The 16,069-nt window shown below is 45.3% G+C and overlaps 1 protein-coding gene across 11 annotated transcripts in view; it reads right to left on the bottom strand.

Annotated features, from left to right (window-relative positions):
• Positions 1-16,069, bottom strand: part of PLD1 (phospholipase D1) — a 75,706-nt gene that overhangs the window by 40,174 nt on the left and 19,463 nt on the right. For 10 of the 11 annotated variants that reach the window (XM_082054979.1, XM_082054980.1, XM_082054989.1 and 7 more), the window contains 5 exons: positions 6,411-6,596; positions 5,952-6,079; positions 5,523-5,668; positions 4,562-4,670; positions 2,927-2,992 (listed from right to left, as the gene is read on the bottom strand). In XM_082054979.1, the coding sequence (XP_081911105.1) occupies positions 2,927-2,992; positions 4,562-4,670; positions 5,523-5,668; positions 5,952-6,079; positions 6,411-6,564 (603 nt within the window). In that variant the 5' untranslated portion in view covers positions 6,565-6,596. Of the gene's footprint in view, positions 1-2,926; positions 2,993-4,561; positions 4,671-5,522; positions 5,669-5,951; positions 6,080-6,410; positions 6,597-12,407; positions 12,581-16,069 lie in introns of those variants that run through there. The other variant, XM_082054988.1, reaches the window with a different exon arrangement.

Below are 16,069 nucleotides of genomic sequence, written 5' to 3'. Positions count from 1 at the left end.
ATGTGCTTTCATCTCCCTCACATCTGAATTCCTGCGCTGCCCAGCTGCCTCCCTGGGGAGCCGGCATCCTGCTCTGGTTTCACAGTGATCTGCAGCAGAATATTTTCAGTATGAGATACAGGCCTAGAGAATGCAGTTTCAATGACACTGTTGTAGCAATAAAAAGGAAAAAAAAATATAAACCAGACTGGAGCGATCAACTGCAGAAAAACAAGCTATGAAAGGTGGAGAACCAGCTGCAAGGTGCACGAGCCATGGCTTTAAACCATTCCATTCTGCCAGCTATGTTGAGCACGCGTGATTTATGTAAGCAAAAATTTCACGCGGCATCTGCATTTCAGAAAGAATTCAGCAGCTCCACCCTGTGTTTTCATTTTGATTCTTGTTTTTAATTTAGTGGGTTAAAAAACTCTTAGAGTCGATTAGCAGCTGTGGCTAGCAATAAAATGAAATGACACCACTGTTCAGAATAATATAATTCAGCAATAAGATGCCAACCATTTTTTACACATAAAATTGGCTTATACTAAACTCAAATTTTAAAAAATGTGCTAAAGCTCAAGCACAATAACTAAAAACAGTGAAGGGTTGGGCAGGGACCTTTGCAATGGTCTGTAGATCCAAAGCCATACCAGAGGTAAAACAGCAGCCACTCTCATGTATCCAGGTTGTTCTTATATTGTACTGCTTTCACTTAAGACAAGGTTTTACAATCACTAAAGCTTATGCAAAATATTAGAGACATGCACTCTGGTTCAACTAAATCTTCTTTTTCATTTTGCTTAAGCATGTTTCAATTATTGCAGGTCACACAAAAACCGATGCAAACGTACAATTAATAAAGTTTTTAAATGGAATACAATCAAGCCCACAGGCCCCATTTCCTAATGTATTTAGGTTATATTCCTCCAATTTCCATTTCCCAGCAAAATACATGGAAAATTAACACACTGAGATTCCCACGACATTAATTTTAATGGTAATTGTCTTGAAGCACTTCCCCCTAGCAGTACTGTAAAAAGGTTTTGGAAAGGACTAGAAGATGAGAGGTTTAATCACAATCCACATAGCCAAAAAGAAAAAAAAAATAGCTACAAAGTCTGATCACGAAATACAATGCACCTACCAAATTATTTGTGAACTGCGCACAAAATGCTCTGTTACAATCAATGCTGAGAATTTCAGGGAAATGTGATAAGGCTGTAAATTTTGTAATTCAGAATGACCTAGTCAAAGCAAGGGACACTTGGCATATCTGTTAATGATGATGCTTCAGCAGGTTTATTTCCACAGCCTGCAGGAACATCACCTAGAAAGGCTAGAGGATGTACAACCCCTACAATGCCATGTGGTCACCATGAACCTGATCTTCAACCCACCAGGGACTTCAGGTCTGCAAAGCCACTATAAGCTTGACTTGGAGGCTTGATTCTCCAAGTGCACAGTACATCCTCGAGACAGCATAGAAAGCAGTGATCCTCCCACTGACAAATAATAACTTAACCACAAATGCAAAATAAAAGAAGCAAAAAAGTTAATTAATTTAATTGTGCATATCGGATGTAAAAATGTCTCCAGGGAGATGTGATTGACCCAAGCAGGGTCTTCATAAGGACCAAGGGTTACACACCAGGCAGGTCACAGGTTGGCATTGAAGCTCCATGTCTGACCTTACAAGGAATTTAGAATTTTAAAAAACACCCTGGTCATGGATTTGATGAGAAGAACACACAGGAGTCAAAATGTGCTCCAAGATTAAGCCAGCTATAACATTTGTCAGTGCCAAGGCAAAAAAGACTTCACAACCACAGGAAGAACAATGCCCTCATTTCATTCTAAGGAGGACAAATGCAGTTTCAAGGAAAAAGACAGAAATCTTCACTTTAGTCTCTAGTCTGAGAATGGTGAGGGTTGTTTTGGGGGGTTTTTTAAAGGAAACATTTTTCTCCCTGTGCTTCCTTCCAGGCTGTGAGACCTGCTGTGATGCCACCATTAGCAGCGAAGTCCTCACTGAATGCTCTGCTGCAGCCAAAACCAGTGAAAGCCAACAATAAACTGAGAATGTATGTGCAAAGTGACATCTGGCGCCAGGGGCTGGGGACAGAAGGGCAATTCAGTGCAGGAGGAGGTGACACCCCACAGCTGCCCGGGCAAAGCAGGACTGACTGCCACGCAGCCCCCACCACGGCAGCCTGGCCTGAACCACAGCCTGGTCAAAAGATCACCCACGTTCTTACACAGGCAGAAATTCTCCAAAATAATTGAAAAAAGCAACGCCTGCCTAACAGCGACAAGACGGAGCTGCACTGTAAAATAACTCTCCCCCGCTTTGCATATGCTACTGATCAAAATTGCCAAGTTATCCCAGTCTTGCCTTTAGAACAAAAGATTTGCACATGTTTCACGTGCAAACTAACACAGCTCTTGACTGCACTGGACTTAAGCTCTACAGCCTGTTCCCAAAAGAAGCACCCTAAGAACCACAGCTCCTCTCGGCCTAGATCTGAAGAATTCTTGCAACTCAAAGCATGCTGGCCAATCCAAAACATGCTGGCCAACACCAGATCATGGAATTGTAGAATCAACTAGGTTGGAAAAGGCCTTTAAGATCACTGAATCCAACCACTAACCCAACACTGACAAGTCCACCTCTAACCCATGTCCCTAAGAACCTAATCTAAACCTCTCCTGGTTCAACTCTGAGGCCATTTTGTCTCTTCCTATCACTTGTGACCTCTAGGAGTGAGCCATTCACTTTCTCTTGTTTTAATCATATTACATCCATGTTAGAGAAATCAGCTAAGCCAAAGCACTTGCAAAACAGCTGTAAAATGTTTCTGATATAAGCTGCATGTCTTCTTCCAATAAATTCAAATTTGTAAAGCGAATATTCTTTAGGCATTCAAGTAAACTAATTTCTACTTACTGTTCCATGGTAGTTCCTGTACATTGGCATTTTAAGGATCTTTGTCAAGTAGTCTTCCAGTTGTTTCTACAATAAAAACATTGAAACTTTAGATAAAATGCAGGAATTTTCAAAAAAAAACACAAACAAAACACACATAAAACAAACAAAAAAACCCAACCCCAATCCAACTGTGTGGTATTAAGAAGCAATCAAGAAATCGGACACTTTTCAGCTTGAATGGATAAATAAATACACTATTATGTGCTCAGGGAAGATTATAGCTCGGCAGCACACAGTTGGATCACAGGTTGTTTACTGTTCACAGATCTGTGTTTGCACATTCCACCAGCAGACCTGTTGCTTGGCGCTGTCATTTTAGAGGTCTACTTTCTTGACCAAACCCAAGTTTCAGAACAATTCTGAATACCACACCAGTCTCTGCTGTTTCTAACCCACACAAATTTGCTTTGTGAGAAAACACAGCCTTGGATGCAACTGAGAGAACCTATTTAACCAAAACACCAGGTTCACGGGGTGGAGGGCATGATGACCATGCTGTCCCAAAGCCACGGGGAGGGCAGTGGCTGCTGGGCCACCAGCCACTGGAGAGCCTGTCCTCCCCAGCCAGGAGAGATAATCTCTTCCCATTCTCATGGTAACCGGCCAAAGAAGAGATTAAGTTGTTTGGGCATGGGAAAATGGGCACACAGGACACAGTGGCAGGAAAAAAAAAAAAGTAACAAATTTCATTGGGACCTTCGTCCTTCTCAGCACCAGCATCACAGCACTGAGCTAGCCAGCTGGGCAGCAGGGTATACATCTCCACGGTGAAAGCTGTGGGATTCTCACAAAGGAAACCAAGAGAAAAAAAGGGAAAAAAGGATCTAGAAAACATTTTTCTTCCTCTTTTAAATGAACATGTCTCTCCTGAAACTTCCTGCACAGCAGTGAAGCCACGCATGGCAGGGAGGGTTATCTGCACTGCACAGCCACGAGACACAACGTTCTGGGAGTTGAGCCTCCAGCAGCAGAAAGCCCAGGGAATGAGCAATTAGCAGAAGGAGAATGATAAGCACAGGGTGAACAAACTTACATTTTTTTTCCCAAACAGCAAAGCTGCAATGAAGAGGTATGAAGACACCCACCCTCTTCATAGAAGGGTCCATCTGTTAACATCTGATGAAGTTACACAGAACGCGTGTGCCTCGACTAAAATTAGCCATTTCAGCATCAAGAGCCTGACTGTCATCTCTTCTTTCAGAGGAGAACAGGACTGAAATCTCTTGGATTTTGACGGCCACGGGGCTGCCCCCATCACGCAACTTGACTCTGCAAACTGCCTCTTCTATCTCTAAATTGGAGGAGGCGGGAGGAGGGAAGCTGTCACTCTGGGCATCATGGTTTTCCTCAACAGCAAGATGAAACTTCACCTGTATGAACCCCGGGAGCAGCATCCTCCCCTTGGCATGGAGAAGAATTTGGTGTTAAAGCTGGACTTGTCAAAGTCTAAGTTTGTCAAGCAATAGACTTTAATGGTAATAAAATAAGGGCTTTGACAGTGTGTGGCTTCGCAAACAACCTGCCTGACATCTCTGCACCTCAAGAGCCCCCATAGTGTCCCTCTGCCCCCCACAGACCAAGCCCGGCGCTTACCCTCCTGCTCGAGAAGTGTTCCTCCCGCACCGTGCTCTCCGCCGTGTGTGGCAGGCTCGGCATCTGCCTCGGTTCTCCCCTTTTGATGGATTGTCTTCTCACCGTGTGACTGGAATGAAAAACAAACCTCAACATCAAGTCCCAGTGCTGGAGTGTGTGCGTGCCTCAATACGTAACCCTTCTGTGATGGGATTTTTCCCCATCCAAACTCTTAAAAACTGAGAGATAGGTGGGCAGGAAAGCAAAAAAAAAAAAAAAAAAAAAAAAAAAAAAGGGGAAACAAGGATTCATTTAAAAGAAGCCAGTATGCTCCAACTGGCACACAAATGAAAATACAGAGAAATATCTGAGTTCTCAGTTTGAATTTTGTTTTGTGTCTCCTTTTACCCTTTTAAGGAAAGGGAACCCAAACCCTAGTTTTAACGCACTACATTCCCCAGCCCTTACCCCCTCATAATTTCACCTTTCCCTGCATCCTCTTTCCACATTCCCCACAGCAGGATGCTCTTGCCGACCCACATCATGTCTCTTCCCGTGGCTCCCCTTATTCTCCCAGCCTCCTGAACACCAAGGCCAGCCCAGGCAGGGCTGACACCCATGCTGGGGAGCCCCAAACCTCCCACATCCACCCCATGCCAGCAGAAAGCTGTAAAGCACCAACAATTTCCATTAACATAACCCTTCCCCAATTTCAAGGCAAATTCAGCTCAAAAGCTGATGACCTGGGACCCAAAGTGCCTTCCGGGTCAGCAGAGATGCTTGCACCACTTATAAATGTTAAATACGTAGAGATTAAATATCTTTACTATAGCTGCTAAATATTTGCAGAGACTAAACTCTGCTGCCTTCTCCTTACAGCAAAGTAAATAGGATCAGTGAAGTCAAATCAATATGCTGTTAAAAGAGAAAAGATCATCACATCCTCCCAAAGCCCAGGGCGTCTGCAAGGCTGGACACTCACCTCCTGGTGGGGATAGGGATGCGCACAAAGGCTTTGTACCTCAGCAGCTCCCTATGAAACTCCTGGAAGTGCTTGAACTTTCTTTTCACCTGCCATGTGAACTCTCCATGGGTCAGCTCGATGGTGTAAACATTGGGGCTTGGTACCTGCACAGGAGAATACCACCACAAGGGCTGAAATAAGTCATCTTCCTGCAGCTGCTCATCTAAAGAGCCCTCATTCAAGTTTACTTAAGGATCATTCTGTCTCATAATTTCTTGTTCTTACTTATTAGGTTTTATAAACAGACAGAAAACCTCTCGAGCATTTTTCTGAGACACAGGCATTCCTGCTTCCTTAGCCCACAAACAAGTACATGCAAAATTAACCCACAAGAAGTATTTTAATACAGTTCTACATAAATTAAATGAAAATTCTGGAAATTCTGACCTTCTTTGTGGAAGTAAAGCGTTCCACTTCCAAGACACGCACTCGAACAGGACATCCCGTGAGGTACGCCTGCGTGCCCGGCTCTTTGAAGCCCCGGGTGTGATAGATGGCAGAGAAGGGAATGGACACTGGAAGGACCACAAACCCCATTAGCTCAACAGTCTTGTAACCATCAAGGAGCGCAAGAAAGCCAGCAGATAGTTGCAATACTTCAACATAAGAGCATTTACACAGCACTATTAATTCCACTAAAATATACCAGGTTTTATTTAAGAGAGCTTAATGACAAGCTTTCACAGAAGGGACTTGACTTGCAAGAGCTCAAGTGCCAAGAGTAATGCCGCCTGGTGCTAAACTTAGGGCCAACGGCTGGGCTTGGTAAAACCACTGAGATTTTACCCTGTCAACAGATTATCTGTTACTAAATCCAGGGGTGAGAACATATGGGTGCTAACCCACCAGCGCCTTTTGGGTCATTTAGCACCTCCGAGTCAACCTCCTCCCCCTCGAAGTGGAGCTCCCTGGTGTCCAGGCTCTCGATGATGTTGCTCATGTCTGCAGCGATCTTCTTCAGCGACGACGTAGCTGCATGGCTGTCAGCTCTCAGGGACATCTCAGGGATCTGTGTGCCAGAGCCACAGGGGGCTGGGGAGGAAGAAGGAGGAGGATGATCATCTTCCTCTCTGCAACACCTCAGCACAGCGGGCCCAAGGGAAACCTCTGACAGCGTGTGGCCTCGTCCTCCCTCCAGCCCCACACCCACATTCATCCCAACTATCCGCATCATAGAATCATAGAACAGTTTGGGTTGGAAGTGGTCATCAAAGCTCATCTAGTCCAACCCCCCTGCCATGAGCAGGGACATCTTCACCCAGACCAGGTTGCTCAGAGCCCCATCCAGCCTGGCCTGGGATGTCTCCAGGGATGGGGCATCCACCACCTCTCTGGGCAACCTGGGACAGTGTTTCACCACCATCAGTGTAAAAAGAATTTCAACACCCAGCCCTGCAGCTCCAGTAAAGCACAGCCCAGAGCAATGGGAGCAGCAAAAAAGCAGAGGTAGCTCCAGGCTATAAAGAAAATTTCCCCCAGTGCCAGTGACCACAGGACCCGTATGCTCCGGTTGTACTTTAAAATTGAAAATACAATATATTTCACTTTCCAGCTATAAAAACCTGCAGGGGGTTGGCTGCAGCTTGGGAGTACCTTCACATATCAATTTCAAAAGGGAAAGCAAGGAAGCTTCAGCATCAACTCGCCTGGTCACTTCAGCTATCTCTGTAACAACAACAATGCACCAGAAAAAGCACAAACTACACTGATGCCTGGTCAAATCCTAAACCTAATTCCCAGGTTAGGCTGCACAGAGGAAAAGCTCACTGAGAAAAATCAGTAGGTGTTTTTGTTAAGTGTTCTTACTTTGATTTAACTAGTGATATAAACTCCTGGCATTATTAAGATTTCCTACGTTTCTATGCACCTTACACAATCACCATGGTATCTGTGTGTCTTGTGCTCACCCATGGCTCCATCCTCCCAGCGGGATGAAAAAAAATCACAGCCAGAAGGGCTCCCACCCACAGGGCAGCGTGGGGTCAGGGTCCCACAGAAAGACTGAGAGCAACACGGGAGGACACTGCAGCTTGTCCTTACCCCTTAAACAAACTCCCAGGGAGCTCATACCCACTATACAGTCCAGGCGGCTGCCGGGGACCAGCCCATTACCACTTTGGGGATTAGGGCAATCAGGCAGCGGCACTTGGACATGTTTGGGCACTGGTGACTACGGCACTTCCCACCTTTACCCCCATCCATCCACACCAGGAGTCTGAGTCAGGACAAAAACAGAGAAGGAAGAAGAAGAAAAAAAAATAGAAAAAAAATAATTGAGCTTTCAGCACTTGTGTTTATTTGCAAAACTTGTTCTTCTTCCTCCTCCAGGCTCTGCAACTCAGCACGGGGCTGCAGACCCAGCTGCTGGTCCCTGCAACCAGCCAAGCTCCAGCTCCTGGGCATCTCCCTGATAAAAAGTCCCTTCAATCTTTGTTCTGCTCTGCAATAAATGTCACAGCTACACTGAAAAAATATGGATGGAAAAAAGTGGCAGCATTTTACAGCAGCCAACACAAGGATCACCATTTACACTCGTGGAAGCTCTTACATTGTGTCAAAGAAAAAAAAGAAAGCAACATTCCTGACGTTAAATTCTACAAAGAACACTGCAATTCCTCTTGAGTAAGCTCCATAGAAAGAGTGAGATATGCCGTAATTTGGAAATAATTTAACACTTTAATAATTCATGTGTTTAGCTACTTTTGAAAGAACAGTCTTTATTATCATTTCCTCTTGAAACAAGTACATAATTTATTACTACATAAGGCTGATATTATGTAAGCTCAAAACCATGATAAAAACAGCTGACTTCAAAAAAATAAAAGGAAAAAAATCCATTTGCACACAGACTTGAATCAAGAAAAGCTGGGTCAATCTCCTCTCTGATACCAAAGTAAGTGAAGAATCAACAGCTTCATCCTGGAAGCGAGGGCTCCAAGGGCCTTGGTGGCTTTGCCACCTTCCACTGGTGCCTGGGAACGGCTTTAGGACCAGATTAGGGGTTGCTGGGCTGGCATGTCGCTACAAGAGATTCACCTGAATAATTAATTTACAAACCCACACGTGTATTCCCCCAGCTACCTCATTCCCCTTCTGCCCGGGTAGGGCAAAATAGGAATTTGCATTAATCCTCATGGAGGGGGATGCACTGAAAGGCAGGACAATGAAGCCATCGGTGTTGCCTGCAGCAGGAATCTGGCGTTATCACTGCCCCACACCTTCCTCTCCACAGCTCAATGGAAAGCCATTTCTCATGGCCAGAAGCTTTACGCTTTATCCATCACTAACAATATACTGCAGGGGACTTCAGTCACTTGGAGAGCATAAGGTTCATTTTTTTGTTGTTCTAGCAGTGAAGTCACCCCACCAGATATAGGTTGGCTTTGGAAAGGTTTGGTTTTCTCCCTAGAAAGCAGGCATAAATTAATAGCACTCCTGAGAGGGAGGCCATGCTACCAGGCTTTCCAAAATAACCCTGGGGGGTGGCAGAGGGGACACAGAGCCCAGAGGTGACCCACACCAGGCAGCAGCGCTTCCTCACTCTGCACCAACACATACAATAAAATCCTATTTTATTTCCCATTCGGCACTCCATGCAAAGAATTTTTGGTAATCTTTAGCTGTAGGACTAGAGGATATAAAGCAGCACCTTGCTTTGTACTTCTTCTGTCTGTAATCTTTTTTTTTCAGCCTGAAGAGATGTGCTTACTTCATGGAAACTTGATGAACTTTCCAAAAGAAGAAGTTTGCTTGGTCAAAGAGAAAACAAGCCCGAACACACTCTGTATGTGCTGTGCCAGCAGTTACTCTTGAAGAAAACCAGCGGACAAATACCACATGGACAGGGCTGGAGAGAGAGCACACGGAAAGAAGCCAACATGGCAAGGATGTGCATCCTCCTGCCTCCTCCTCGCCCTGCCGTGCCAGGTACAGCCGGGCTCCTCTTGTCAGATTAATTGACGCAGCCTGTTAATGGATAAACAATTAACCAGTGTCCGCAATGACTATTTGCTAAGGACCACAGCAGGGCTGCATAACTCAGGATTTTTTTTTAAAAAAGCTAGAGCTGTTTTCGCAGCTGGCACAGACAAGTCCTGGGATAAAGCAGAGTCCAAACCCAGCTGGACTTGAATCAGTCCCCACAGCGAGATTCTTCCTATTAAGATTAGAGCCAGATTATGGGCTGGGGAGGGAAAATGTGACTTTCTTACAGCTTAGCCAGAACTAAAGAACTATTTAATCTCCTGGCCAGAGCTTCCATGCAGACACAGTTTGCATTCCCATAGACAAGCTGAGGAAGGCGCCTGGGTTAATCTGCAACAAGCTGGGTGCAAACACGCTCGGAGCATGGTTACCCGTGATTCAGCAGGAAAATAGAAGGGCTACATCAAGAAGTCCCTGTCTATCCAGGGCCTCTCACTGCTTGCGCTAATGATGGACTAGAGAATGGGCTTATAAAAGTTGCTGATATTGTCAGCTTTGGAGGCTGCAATTACTGCAAGGACAGAGAGACAACTCAAATGATACTGGAAAATTGCAGGAGGGTGGAAATAATCCTATGAAACTTTTTTAGAAATAAGTGCAACATTTCAGTATTAGGCTCATGTCATCCAGGATAGAAAATAAGCAGCAGTTCGTTAAAGGAAAAAAACAAAACAAAAAACCAAACACCAAAACAACAAAACAAAAAGACAGACCAAGGTTTCAGGGGGTCAAGAACCAGCAATCTGAACAAGGGCAAAACCCTTGCCAAGATACACAAACAAGACTACTGCCTACACACCAAAAAGGAAGATAAGGTGCAGAAGAGTCATATCTAAAGCATTTGACCCGTGAGAACACGGTGTCAGAACTGAAGTTATTTTGCCTCAAAAGGAACAGACTTGGAATTAACACAAAAGCAGCCTGCAAGCGTGGAAAAGACAGCTGTGAGCAGGATGGACAAAACTCTTGAACTAGTAGAACATCTACACTGGAAAAATAACAATTGCACCAAGAATTAAGGTTTCAACTACAAGAAAAATGACTATAAAAAAAAAGTTAACTATATTAATCCCTGAGCCCTTGCGAATGTATTGCAAATGCCCAGCTCAATCCTGCAGCTTCACAAGTCTGTTATCTATTTCTGTTATTTGCCTTTTTGGTTATGCTTTAACCTCAAGTTATTTCTTAGGGGATCATATTATAATCTTAGGCTTTGGGAAAGAAACAGCATTTTTCTACTTGTTACATAGGACAACAAAAGCACTGCTTTAAAGGCATGGAAACTGGAAGCCAGAAAATGCATATTTTAGTAAATATTCATGAACAGTTCTCTGTTTTGAAGACATTCAAGTCCTGATGTAAAAATGTACGCAGCTGGTAATAGCACAGGCTACCTAAAATTTGGTTGGCGCAAGTTTATTCTCTTACATGTATCGCCGCAGATCTGCAACAAGCTGAGACAATTACTGCTCCTTAACGAGGATACGATGCTGACAAGCACCATGTAGAGCTATGAAACTGAGAAAGCCTTCGTTTGGGAAAAAGGGGAGGAGGAAAGAGAAAATACATTCAGTAAAAACAGGCATTTCCTGCTAATGCCTCCCAGGGTTTGATGCTCTACATCAACTTCCATCTCCCCGGCGAGAAACTCTGTAACCTCTGAAAATTACCCTCGTTCCAGTTCTCATGACATCTCTCCCAGTACAGTGACCTTTCGATAAGGGCTGTGACAAGTGACCTCTATTCCCATACTCGGCTTTGTCCCCGCAGGCAGCGCCGGTGGCGGGACCCAGGCAAACCTCCCTGACCCCATGGAGCAAAACAGAAGCGCTTGGGCTAAAAACAGGGCAGTGAGATGGGGTTATTAAAAAGAAGTAAACACCCAAACAAAATCGAAATGGCTTAAGCCATGAATTACCCCTCTCCTCCCGCTGCTGCCAGGAACCTGGATGCCACATGGGCATGGAGAGCCCAGAAGAGATGCCAAGGAAATCCTACACACGATGCCCTCAGTGGCTATTTGCCCCTGGTGAAGAAGGTTTTCCATGTAAATATTTCCCTGATTTCTCAAATTTTAAACCTAAAATTTGCTTTAGACCACTCCTTCATGGAGAAATACCCTCAGCTGACAACAGCCTTTCTTGAGGAGTTATTTGCAACCCCCAGGAGGAGCTGGGCTTGTCACGAGCCCCAGATTTACACCCTGGGACACCTTCCTTCCACAGTCCTTGGCTGGTGTCAAATCTCCACCGAGCACCCAGGAGATGTCCCCCAGGCTCCGTGTCCCCACTTGCAAAAGGGACCCTGCTTTTCCAGCCCAGAAAATTCACATACCCATACAAAGCAAAAAAGACATGATTTTACTTTGCAGTATACTCTCCCACACTACTTAATAAAAATACAAGGGCTCTTGTAGATGGCAGATAGCATGCTGCATTCCCTAACTATGAAATCAAAACACAGGGGAGTTAAAAAATACTCAGCAATGACTTATCCCTACTCTTGAGTACGCAGAAGCCACTTAGCCAGATGAGCAAGTGGTCAGCATGGCACATAGAGATACCTCCTGAAAATCTGCCCTTCTGGATGCTCACACAACAGGGACAGTGCAAGTGGATTAGAGTTTATTTTTTAAAATACACAAAACAACCCTTGAATAAGAAGCAAAGCATTGTTCCCACCCTAGAAAGATCTGGAGAAGGACTGAAATATAAATTCAAATCAACAATAAACATCAGGCTCAGTCATCATCCTGACATAATCTTCTTATCTTTGACCCAATCCTGATAAAACCACAATGCTTGAAAACTGTTTACAAAACAATTATTCTCACAAAGTTCATGCATTTAATAGTAATACCTCTAAAAGCAGGAACCAAGTAGCCACTTTAACAACTGCAGCACAGTCCTTTTTTATTGATTTCCACAGTCCTTTCCGTGTGAGGCTTATGGCCAAGCCACCAGACTGGGGGAAAAGCTAAGTCATGGGAATCCACATGGCCTCTTTGCAACATGAAACAAGATGCTTCAAGACTGGGATTGCCAGGAAATAACTGGAAAAATCTATGAGGTCCCTGTTGCTCCATCTGTACCAGGGCAGAGCCCCTTCTGCCCCCATACTGGGTCCTGCAGCATCTGTCCCACAGCGTTTGTGCCAGAGAAAAGACAACAGAAAAGCAACGCAAGCCAAGGGAAAGAATGAGGTAAGGCACTGGTCATGGTGGAGGGCAGTACCGTCATCATGTGGCAACTAAACCACTGCTAGAGTCAGAAAAACCCTCTCGGCTGCATTTTTCCCCACACCCAGGACGAGCGTAAGCGTCAGGCGCTTCCCAAGGACTCCTTTTATTTGCTTTATGGAACAGTAATAGGAAAATATAAACATCCAGAGATGAGCAGCAGCTGCTGATCTCACACCGATGTGCTGGGTGTTCATGGGGTGCCTGCTCACCGCTGCCCAACAGCACACCCAGACCACAGCCCCTGCCCCCCTCGGGAAGCCAATCGTTAAGTGTTTATCAATGATTAATGCCGCTCCTTTACATACTTATTCATCACCATGTTTTTGATTCTTGATGCTCAGATGTGCATCCTCTGGGGATCTGTGCTCAAGCCCTTGGTCCCCATGAACCTTCCACTCTCTGATGTGGTCACGGCACATACTCTGTACCTCCAAACCCAGCAACACTGCACACAACACCCTGAATGCTGGGACAGGGGATGTCCAGAGCCTCCAGCACCTGGTTATCTATCCCAAAAAATCCACTAGTGCTGTAGCTGGAGAAGGCAACACAGTTGATAACATCTTGGATGTCAGCATCACCTCAGCATCCCCAAACCCCACAACAGAGGGTGGCAAAGCCAGTCCTGAGCTGAGGGAAGAGAGGGGCTGGAAAAAGGACCCAGTAGAAACAGTAGAAAGGTCAAAGGATGCAGCACTTGAGAGTGCTGGCTGACACACAGAGCTTGGCCATAAAAGCTTCATATAAAATCCTGAAATGGAGAAGCTTGCCAGGGCAATAGCATAATGCAAAGGACTCTTGGAATAACTATCTCCACAACGATCAGAGGGGACAAGGACCACCCCGGTGCCCGCAGATGGTAAATATTGCTGCTGCTCTTATATATAGTTGAACACGTCATATAAATACCAGACATATTTTCATGACCTAAACCTATAGATGTCTATGTGGCTGATGTCCTGTACATCACTCAACACTATTCCGGTATCTCTCAGTGCTGTGTCTGCCCCAGCAACCACCACCTGCCAAGTTGCTTTTCCACAGGGAATTTCAGCAGCTGGGACACGCTGGAAGGCAGCCCGATACCTCCATCCCACAGCGGGGCTGGGTGGCAGCTGATAAATGCAAACACTTACAGATCTTCACATAACTCCTGCCAGCCAAGCTAAACCCAGGGACAGCACTGCACCCGGAGGGATTTGGGGGACCACAACAGCATCTCCTGGCCATCGCACCCCAGCAGCTGCTGCTCTGCATCATGGCAGAAAGCCCATGTACCTATCAGGAGCTCACCATCCCTGCTCCAGATGCAACCCTGCTGCTTATTTCCAAGTTTCTATTAAGTGGGAACATAAGTATTCTTTTCTCCTCCTACTGTTAAAAACCACATGAAGGTGCTCACGTTTTGTTGACCCTTTATGTGACTTGCTCAAAGAAATGAGAGATTTCTGTGGGTATCCCAGCAACAAGGAGTAGCAGATTGAGACCATGTATTTTTACTAATAGCTTATTGTTTTAATAAAATGCAGTTTCTGTTGTCTTGATTTTTTTTTTGTTTGTTTGTTTTAATGTAGTTTCTAAAATAGCTTTCATTGGAAAACACCACAGTTGGCACAAGCAGAAAGCCACGGTGGAGCAAGAAGGCAGCAGCACAGAGCAGGACTCGGAGTGCTCCCATGCAGCAGCACCTCCCCTGCCGGGGGGCTCAGGGCACAGGTTCATCTCCCAGGGTGGCTTCCTGGGGACACTGCCACCTCCAAGGACCCGGGGGACACCATGCACCTCCAGCCGTCCCAGCAAAGATACGTCGCAGTTCTTCTCCCAGTACCCCACTGCCTCCCCACCCCAAATGGGACCCTGCACCACCTTAAGACACATTTCAGGTACTCTGGCTAATAAACTCCACAGGAATTTGATGTCTGCATCCTCAGCACTGTTCCATTCTTTAGTCTGTCCCTAAAGCTACAGCACTCAGTAGCCTCAGCTCCCACTATCACACAGGGACATCCAGCACCACATGCCCACTGTACTACACAGCATCATGCCTAAGAGCTGGCAACAACATGTGCCAGAGGAGATGACAGGCAGGCACATGCCTGCTCCCGTTCTGCATTTCCAAAAGCAGCTACTTATCCTCAGCCACGGCCAACAGCAAGCATCAACACGCGCAAACATCAGTCCTTGTCCGCCCTTTCACACCCAGAAATCTCTTACCAGGTCACAACCAGCTTCATCTATGGATCCAGGATAATATTAAGGCCCCCTCCAAGAACTGTATTTTCCTCTTCCTGGCCAGCTAAAACAAATATTTGAGAACTTCGAGTTCACAAGAAGAAGAGTTGGCTTGAGGAAGTCCCAGAGGTAATTGTAAGAGAAGCTGTGAGCTGAGTTCAGAGTGCAAAGGTGATGTTGTCCCCAAAACTTTATGGAGGACATCAGGTGGCTTTGTGAACCAGCCTCTCCCAAGGACACTCTCCACAAGACCTCCATATGATCCTCCCTGGGATCATAACAGCACTCAGGACACAGGCTACTCAACTTACAGAAAAGTTAATATTTCTATACCTTGAAGTGTTTCACTCGTTATCAGAATTAAGGATGAGCAAATAATTACAGAAGTTCGGTTCTGATTTCACAAGTAACTCTGGAGCAACGGCTGAGGTTTCAGATCAGTACCTGCTGAACTAAGATCAAACCCAAGCAAATTCAATGGAAAATTGCTCATTATAAATAAGTAACTTGCAGAAACAAAACAGCTCTATGTTTCTTGCTTACATATAACCAAACACCTGCAAATTTATGCAAAATAGCTACTTTACACACATTAACAATACTGACAGCTTTCTTAGAACAAAATAGATGCCTCAGATATATCTTCTTTTTTTTTTTTTTTTCCTCCTTCCCCCAGAGGGGGAAGAAAATGCCTTCATCAAGTTGGCACAGCAGCACGCTGATAGCAGGCAAAATGATGCTCGTGTCTGAACTCAAACTGAGCCTCAGCTGCCTCCACGTACCCAGATCTCCAGCACCTTACACGCAACGCGGGCGCCTGGACAAGCCAGAAACACCCTGCAGCTCTTTCTCCTTTTGTGAAAACTCCCATACAGTATTTTTCCCACACGTTCCTAGAGGAAACCAGAGCATGAAGGTTATGACTTACAAGCTTAACTCTGCAGACCCCAGCGCAAGACAGAGGCAGCGGCACACGATGAGCTAAAAGTTAAATGTTACTTTTCCCTCAACTGCCATGACCTTCTGCAGCAGTGCTGCTCAAAAAGGT

The sequence above is a fragment of the Streptopelia decaocto genome (genome assembly GCF_964273445.1).
Source record: "Streptopelia decaocto genome assembly, chromosome: 6".
Lineage (NCBI taxonomy): Eukaryota > Metazoa > Chordata > Aves > Columbiformes > Columbidae > Streptopelia > Streptopelia decaocto.
Note: the sequence above shows the minus strand (reverse complement) of the source record. Positions and strands in the feature narration are given on the sequence as shown.